The sequence below is a fragment of the Amphiprion ocellaris genome, chromosome 20 (assembly GCF_022539595.1).
Source record: "Amphiprion ocellaris isolate individual 3 ecotype Okinawa chromosome 20, ASM2253959v1, whole genome shotgun sequence".
NCBI classification, from domain to species: domain Eukaryota; kingdom Metazoa; phylum Chordata; class Actinopteri; family Pomacentridae; genus Amphiprion; species Amphiprion ocellaris.
This window is the reverse complement of record NC_072785.1, coordinates 15,312,530-15,321,092: the sequence shown is the minus strand read 5'-3', so window position 1 is coordinate 15,321,092 and position 8,563 is coordinate 15,312,530. Positions and strand designations below refer to the sequence as shown.

General features: G+C 38.7%; 2 protein-coding genes across 3 annotated transcripts in view; one reads left to right on the top strand and one right to left on the bottom strand.

The window, feature by feature from the left end:
- Positions 1 to 8: 8 nt before the first annotated feature.
- LOC111578956 (putative E3 ubiquitin-protein ligase UBR7) lies at positions 9 to 7,060 on the bottom strand. Its single transcript, XM_023285972.3, has 12 exons — positions 6,906 to 7,060; positions 4,470 to 4,587; positions 3,623 to 3,756; positions 3,448 to 3,508; positions 3,263 to 3,358; positions 3,090 to 3,143; positions 2,897 to 3,002; positions 2,655 to 2,791; positions 1,240 to 1,434; positions 913 to 1,069; positions 719 to 780; positions 9 to 604 (listed from the first exon to the last, which is right to left on the bottom strand). The coding sequence occupies exons 1-12, from the start codon at positions 7,043 to 7,045 to the stop codon at positions 521 to 523; spliced, it is 1,344 nt and encodes a 447-aa protein (XP_023141740.2). The 5' UTR covers positions 7,046 to 7,060; the 3' UTR covers positions 9 to 520.
- An 896-nt stretch (positions 7,061 to 7,956) lies between these two features.
- The window catches only part of itpk1b (inositol-tetrakisphosphate 1-kinase b), a 33,709-nt gene continuing 33,102 nt past the window's right edge, over positions 7,957 to 8,563 (top strand). Inside the window, exon 1 of one of the 2 annotated variants that reach the window (XM_023285965.3) lies at positions 7,957 to 8,091. The gene's annotated coding sequence lies outside the window, so the exon portion shown is untranslated. Of the gene's footprint in view, positions 8,232 to 8,563 lie in introns of both variants that reach the window. The other variant, XM_023285964.3, reaches the window with a different exon arrangement.

The window sequence follows — 8,563 nt, the reverse complement described above, 5'->3', positions numbered from 1 at the left end:
GATCTCAGTGGGGTCGATCATTTTATTTGGAACATCAATCCATATTCCACAGCAGTATGTCTTCACACCACTTACAGACAGAAAGGGTATCTCAATGTAAACACAAATGCATGAAATTAAGCCAAAGTTTAAAAAAAAAAAAAAAACAAAACAGGAAGTTAATGGCAGCAGCATGTTCACGTGAAACACTAATATTGTAGCCAAATGTACTGAAAGCATCCAGTGCCGAAATGCAATGTTTTTAAAAAAATATCAGTGTGCAACATCTATGGCTGGTTCAAGTAACAAATCTTCATTATGATCTTCAAAGTTAAGGCATCATCATCAATCAAAAAACAGGGCATGAAACTGTAACCTCACAATCCACAAAAATTCACTCCCTCAAAAGAAACATGAAACAACAATACTCAGAAATCAGCACTTCTAGCTCGGTTTCAGAACAAGCACTTTATTCAAGCGGGCCATTCATTTAAATCACCATATGATTCCAGCATATGATGGCAGCAGCGTGGACTCCTTGTTACTGATACCCTGCATTGGTTCTGCGTCTTTTTCTGGCTCGCAGCTCCTCAAAGAACTGATGTACAGCTTCGACTGTGACCGTCTGACAGAAACATGAAAGAAACGTGTTAAGTTTGAGGTGCAGAGGAAGAACAAAAAAAAAAAAAAAAAGACAAATGTCCGCCAGACGTGACTCACACAGACATCCGTTTCTCACCTTTCCTTCGGAAACACACTGTTCTAAAAATGCACTGATGGAGGTTTTCAGCTCGTTGAAACCTGAGGGAAGAACACGCGATTAATTAGTCTGCAGTAAGTGTCAATCAGTTGCCACTCCCTTAAATTTAACTTTGACGTGATTACAACCGTGGAAGAAAACAGACTCTTCCCTCCCGCCCTCCTCATGCTCACCGTAAATGACCTCCAGCTGTTGTACGTGGTCCATCGAGCTTGTGAGTGCCATCAGTGGGTGCTGCCCAAATGGTTCGTCTAAGCCTTTCTCCTCATAGGCCAGAATAGTGTCAGACTGGTCCATGAGGAACTGCACCTCAGCAGCCACGTAAGCCCTCTGCACACCAGTCCAACACACGGGGGACAAACGTTAGTTAAGAAGGTGCTTTTGTAATTTGCAGACAGCGTTACATGAAGCTGGATCAACACGAACAGCAAACACTTGGTTGTCTGCTGCCTTCAGGGGAAGTCTGCATTACAATCTTAGAGCTAGTATGTGTGGTTTACCTTGCAGCTTGTGCAGGTGCAGAGCTCGGAGCGCCAACTGTAAGGCCAGAACACCGCTCCCCGTCTCAGCCTCTCCCTGCCCTGAGCCTGCAGCTCTTTCAGCTTACACTCCACGGTTCTGGTTGTGGCTGCTCCAGGGCTGTCTGACATTTCCTCATGGGTTCGCTTGCAGGGGGAACTCCTGTTTGCTGCTTCCTATGATACAAACAAACAAACTTGGTGTTAGTTACTGTATTATAGCAGGAGATGAAGCAGAGGGGGCTTTGTAATGCTTCTCCACACACAGGCAATGCAGACTCATCTGTGGGAGTCTCAAGCAAACTGACACCATGAGATGGTCGGGCGATGAAAATCACCCGTTTACTGTAAGCTCTTCTAGCCAGAGCCGTCTACAGAGCAGGAGAAGCAGAACCTCATGGGTCATTTCTCCTCTAATTACCCAGAGGAGGGGAAAGCACGATAAGAGGAGCTGGAGCCTGCTCACTGTAATCTGCTCATTACTCCTCCAGCCCCATCTAGTGGCAGAGTGGCATTAAAAAAAACACAAAAGCACGACAGCTGCACTCAAATACTTCCCACTAGGCCCTCAGTTACGCAGTGTAACTCCACATGAAGTCACAATCACAGCTGCAGAGGGCTTTCATGTTGTGTAGGAGGATACATATAAACAGGTCAGAGGCACTAACCACGCTGCTCTGTAAATGGGAAACATCTGTCACCACACGGGTACAAATACACGCAACACACAACAAAAACTGTAAAAGCTGTACAATGGTCCTGAGGAACAAAGCAAAGCTGAATATAATATGTGATTTGCATGTAACAAATCCCTAGAATAATGACTATGCACGCTACACTAGATATTTCATAATAATAATAATAATAATAATAATAATAATAATAATAATAATAATAATAATAATAATAATAATAATAATAAACTTTATTTCTATGGCACCTTTCAAAACTAGTTATTAAAGTTAGGTGCTTAACAAAAAAAAATAAAACAAAAAAGATAACAAAACATTAGTAAAGACAGTGCAATCTCAAAAAGAGCAATAACTGAGTGTCAGAGAAAGACTAAATTGCTATTTGTCCATATACAGTATTTATTCAAGGCAAGTTCAATGACTCTACTAAAAAGGGACTTTTGAATATTGTAATCACTTCTCTTGTTTAAGTTCTTTTCTAAATCAGCTTTGAGCACTATTTAATAAAAATACAACCTTAATTATACACAGGAACATAAACCTGAGAATGGCATATTAACACAGTATTTTACCACCTGTCTTCCATCCATCCCATGAGCCACGAATGCAGAAAGTCTGCACACACACATTTATTGTGGGGAGGTTTACTTCTTCACTTTAACTCCTTCATCCTAACAAAACTACTGTCTTAGTTTTGTTCCTCACCTCCTGCTTTGTGTGCTCGCTGCTGGTAGACGGTTCCTCATCACCGCTTCGACTGGGCTCGCAGTCTTCATCCTCAACATCCACCTCTACTTCCTCCTCCTCTTCTGCAGGATGACCGATGTTGATCACAGGTGGTGCTGAAGGACGAAGAAAGAACGCTCTAAAATTTATTGCCAACTGTTTAAAGTTAGACTTTTTTTCTTCTTGCTGCCAGTGACACGTAGTGCAGAAATCTAAATTACCTGCAAAGTGAGCTGCATATATCCACAAGAAAGGAGCTTTGTTCATGCAGGCTTCACACACCATCTCCTGCAGCTCCTCAGGTTCAACCGTAGTGCAGCCCAAGTGCTGTTGAAGACAAACACAATGAGCAGATGAGTCACAAAAGCGATTAAAATGTAAATCAGAGTTGCACAAAAAGCCGCTCATGCTCACCCTGCTATGGAACCAATCCTCACAGACGACACATTGAATCATCTCATCGTCGTTCTATTAGAAAATGAACACTTTAATGTAGCGACTGATAACATGGAAATATAAACAGTAGATTTAAATATATTATAATAATCTGAATCACATGAGAGCTGAAATAAAAACAAAAGGAATACCTGATCGTCTGTGTCTGGGTACGGTCGGTCACACGTGCAGTAGCAGCCGTTGAAGTTGTGATTGTAGTGATTTCTCACATTCTCCTCGTCTTTGACCTGCAAATACCAGATTCATGAATATGAATAAAGTCAACAAGTGGAGCATAAATAGGAGACAAAGACAGATATAAATTAAGAGGACTTACAGGGCATAAATGGCACTGGAAGTCACCAAATTTGCTATTTCCACAATCGCATCGAAAATTTCTACAAGAAGAACAGAAACATTGACAAATTAAGCAAAAAAAACCCCCACAAAACTCTAAAATGTATGCTGTCAGTTTACTGTCAGTGCAACACACAAAGCTTATTTGTTTTCACCTTTTGGTATACAGTTCAAAGATATCGTGTCCATCGTGACATTTATTGGCACAAGCCAGACAAACCCCAGCAGGCTGTGCAGCGCTGGGAGTGCAGGTGTTACAGGCAAACACCGCCTGTCTCTTCACATAACCCTGCAACAACAAACACAGCGGGCATGAATACACAGTCAGCAGCACAGTAAAGCACCGCAGCAATGCTTTAACCGTCGCCTACAGAAGATTTCTCAACTATCAGGCAAAGGTGAAACACTGGAGAGCAGAAAAATTAGTATAACGTCACCGTAAGTTCAGCATGGGAAAGTGACAAAACAAAGGACTCAGCATAACAGTTCAAAGTAGATTTCAGTCTAAGAGTCATTTGTGGTGCGATTTTATGTGAGTAATTTACATATTACAGCTTAAAACCTCACAAAACTATACTAAATACTACTTTACCTGACTATATTACATATTACAGTGTTATTATTACAATTATGGAGAATAACATAATGTAATAATATTGCTTAATTTAAGTAATACATATCAAGCTTGCAGAGATTAACCTGGGTTTTGATCCTCCAAAATTATACAGAAAGACCAAAAAATCCAAAGATTTACTGGATGACTCTAGAACAAGCTTTGTTTAAATTTCATGTGGACTGTTTTGTTTGTCTGATTTTATTTTATGCTATTTCGAATCAATTTGTATATAATAACATATACCAAAAGTATAGTGTGAAATGGCCGGTGCTGCAATAAATACTACGATCTAAAATCGCAGCACTAGTATGAGGAAAAAGCCAGCAGGCGACAGTCGCTGCATACCAGCAGGGCTGCAGGGATGCGCTGCACGGAGCTTCTCTTACCCGGGAATAAGAGCAGTTTTCTGGGTCGCTTCCAGCCAGAACACACAGAGCGTTCTGCAGCTCCTCCTCGTTGGCAAGAACCTCGTCAGTGTCTAAGTCGTCTTTATGTGTTGCCATGCTGAGAGGAGAGAGGAGAGGACGCAGACACACAACAGCGAAGCAGGACAACAGTGTTGATGAACGAGAGTTCCGGGCGGGAGTTTGGCTCGGACCACGTGGAGGATGTGACGACAGATACCCGGAACAAACAGCACCCGATGGCGTTTTAAAATATACCTGTTTTCACATTTATTATCAATGGATTTATCTTTTGTTTAAGTAGCCCGTCGTTTCTTTTTGGTACCATTTTCAGATATGGTGCTCTTATTATATATATATTTTTAAATTACTGGTAATAGTAATTGGTTGATGGTTAATTGGTTTTTAATAGATCAGTTGTAAGTTATTTAAAAGAAACATATCTGGAATACCAGTTTGATGACTTAACCATGTACACTGTAAAATGTAAACAAACAAACTAAACTATAATATATAATATTAGTCTTTTTTAATGTTTATGGAAAATATATTAATATGTAAGACAATCAACCTGCAAATCCCATCCACTCTACTGTTTACTCTTCCCCTTGTATATATACTATATAAAACTTGCACTATTCGACACTTTGATTTATGTATTTATTTTGCTTATTTCCATCTATCTGGATCAATATATAATTGAGGGACTTTTGAAGTCCTTGGGATATATCTTGTACACATTTTTATTAAAAGTTTCCAAAGAAATGTTTTATGTTCATTATGATCATGTCTTTACAAATACCATAATTATTATGGAAACAATCATTTATTAATAAAAAAAAATGACTAGATATCACTAAAGTATCAACTAAATAACCGTCCGAATTTAATAACAACCACCTTCTAATTAGCTAGACAATAATAAAACACGGTTATTCAAAAATTGTTTTGATTGTGTTCTTTTTATTAAGTTGAGATAATCATGACAGATATTTCTTTTTTGGCAAAATATCAAATTTTATATGGAAAATAGCAAACTGTATCTGCGTACGAGAAATCACTTTCAGCTGAGTTACCATTGACCCCCACATGACCCCATCTATCTATCTATTTATCTATCTATCTATCTATCTATCTATCTATCTATCTATCTATCTATCTATCTATCTATCTATCTATCTATCTATCTATCTATCTATCTATCTATCTATCTATCTATCTATCTATCTATCTATTCTTATTCCTATTGTATCAGTCTGGAACAGGTGCACAATGCATTTCACTGCGCATTATACTATGTATAATTGTGTTTGTGATAAATGAAGGTCTTGAATCTTGATGTGTGGAAACAATTAAATTACCTACAACATGTAAAAATATAACGTTAAAACTGTATAATAAACTGACAGTCCATCAGTTCTTTTATATATAATTCATTGATGACACTGAAGCACATTATTTAACATTTTAGCAGTTAAAACATCTGTGATTATATCTCATTTACTGAACAAATCTATGTAAAGTTAAAGAACCAATAATAATTGTCACCCATTTTGTCTAATTATTGTAATGTATTTATAGTTTAAACTTGAATTTGACCTATGAAATATTTTTTAAAACAATTATGGAACTACAATAAATTTGCAAATGTTTTTAACAATCTTCTTGTGCACAAAAAGAAAAATTTTATGGTTATTCACAGTTACATGTAATTAGTGTCATTTGACATTAAACATGTACATTTACAATCGATATTTGTCTTTTTATTAATATTTTTGTGTATTTCAAAAATGCACAAAACAATCATAAAATATATATTTTAAATACACTTACCTTCAAAAGCTGTGTTATTACTGAATAACCAACATGTATAACATACAACAGTATCAAAACAAGTAATTTGTTAATGAGTGGCTTACAGCCGATTTAGAGGACATTAATTAACACAAATTAAACATTAGCTTCACATTACTGACCCCCTTTATGGTAATATGTTAAATAATATATTCTAAATGTAATTTTTGTTAAAATTTTAATCAGGCAAGAATAAAAATGTTTTTAAAAATAACAGTGTTGTACTTTTCCAACTATTCATAGAAGTTACAGGATATGATCAATATGTGGGGAGGAAGAAACACACAGTTCTGACTCTGAATACTGAATATATATTAAATAGCTGATGATTTGCCAGATGTATCGCTATGAACCACACCAAAAGACACAGGCTTTGCTGAACAGCTGGCACCTTCTAGCAATACAAACAAGTTATTGTGGGCAATAAAGAAACATTCATTGATGTTTTGAAGGTGGATAGACTCGAAATAACCTCCCCCAAACACAAACTCACACGAACAATCACTGAAAACGGTGAAATTTAGCAGTTTGAGATCCCAAAAATGTGATGAAAAGGTTACATACCCGTTCTGGTGGTGTTTATTCGGGAGAAATGTGCGGTGAGTCCTCCCTCCCTGCAGCCACTGGAGCAGCGGCTGTGTTGTTGTGTACTTTTGAAGTTGTTTTGTTCTGGTCAGGTTGAGTTTTCCAGAGTCTCCTGGCATATTTTACGTATCAGGAATATTGCAAGTTCTGTCTACTAATGTGTTTCTCTTTTGTTTGTAGGCCACTAACTACAGCTCTACTAGAGGCATAATGTACAAAAAACATCCCTCACTCGACAGCAGGACAGACAGAGATAGTTTTGTACGTCAAATAATGCAGCATTTTATCAATAAATATTAAATATCTTAAAAATAACATTCGGCTTAATAGGACACATCTGAATCAAAGCAGACCTACTTATTAATTGCTTTATTTATTTAATTAATTTTGCTATAGTTGTTTCACTCCTGCTGTATGTTGCGGCAGTTTTCCCATAGATGGCGCCACTGCGACACGTTTCTATGTTGTGTCGAAATACGCGGTCATTATTAAGGAGAAAACAGTGTTGCGCGATTACAGGCCCCTAGTTCATCGCTCAGACTCCATTTTTTATTTTTTTTTATTTTTTTATTATTATTATTTTTTTTGCATAGTCACAAAGCGGCGCACTGGCCCACATTTAGCGTCAAACTTCCTCGTGTGCGGAGTGTGAGCTGACAGGAGTGATCTTCCAGAGAACACACTGAACTTCTCTGACCGCAGCCCGGCCCTTCACAGACGGCCAGAAATATAGAAAACCACCTTTAAACAAACCACAGGTTGTAAATATGAAAGAGCCCAACAAAAATTTATTGGTCATTTAATCTATTAGGTGGAAAATATACACATTTTTAAAACTACTCCTCTACTCCACTCTCTCCCTGCCGCTTTTATGTGATAATATCGCGTATTTCGGGATTGGATCAAACAAAACAAAACATATAGACGCTTCCTGTGTAGTATTTTTAATCTTCAGTTTCATACCACTTTACTGAGAAAGTGCTTCATCGGTTATTACAGTGGTGAAATAATGGGAGGGGTGTAAATAGGGCGACACTGTGATTTGACGGTGCGGGGCGGTATTTTCCGAGCGGCCCCTGAAGGCAGCATCAGTCTCCTGGATCCTGGGTGTGTGCAGCCAGTAGTGCTCAGAGACTGACAGAGAAAACACCAGGAACATCTCAACGTGAGTCCAGCTGTGCCTGTCATCTGTCACCGTGTTCGTTAGTCCTTCTCCAGGGGACGGACAGAGAATGGGAAACTACCCGAGCTAGTTTCTGAAGAGGAACACGAATTCGGGGGGGGGAACTGTGCTAAAACTACCAGGTTAGTTAGCTCCCCATAGCCCCTCGCTGCCAGCTTTATTCGCAACTAGTTAAGTCACTTGCTTCATCTTTTAGCTAACCGGCGGTCGCTAGCACCTGTGGTCAACTCGTTTCATACGTGGAAGTGGTATGAATCCGCTCGGCCATTTAACGGTTGTCAGCCTTGTTAGCAAGCTAGCTTTCCTCTAATTGCATGCCATCGGTTAGCTGTGCAGATTGTCACTACACAGCTAGCCCGCTAACGTTAGCAGCTGAGGTTAGCTAAAGGAGGTCAGTGTGTGGGGTTCGCTGATGCGGAGCCACATTCGCTGTGATATTCTTTAGTATTTCTGC

What these genes read in the sequence shown, in the direction of transcription:
- LOC111578956 (XM_023285972.3), bottom strand. Translation starts at nt 7,045, where the DNA reads ATGCCAGGAGACTCTGGAAAACTCAACCTGACCAGAACAAAACAACTT. An exon ending in GCACCTGCACAAGCTGCAAG is followed by an intron (nt 1,070 to 1,239) that starts GTAAACCACACA and finishes ACTGGTGTGCAG; the next exon opens with AGGGCTTACGTGGCTGCTGA. An exon ending in AGTGTGTTTCCGAAGGAAAG is followed by an intron (nt 605 to 718) that starts GTGAGAAACGGA and finishes TGTTTCTGTCAG; the next exon opens with ACGGTCACAGTCGAAGCTGT.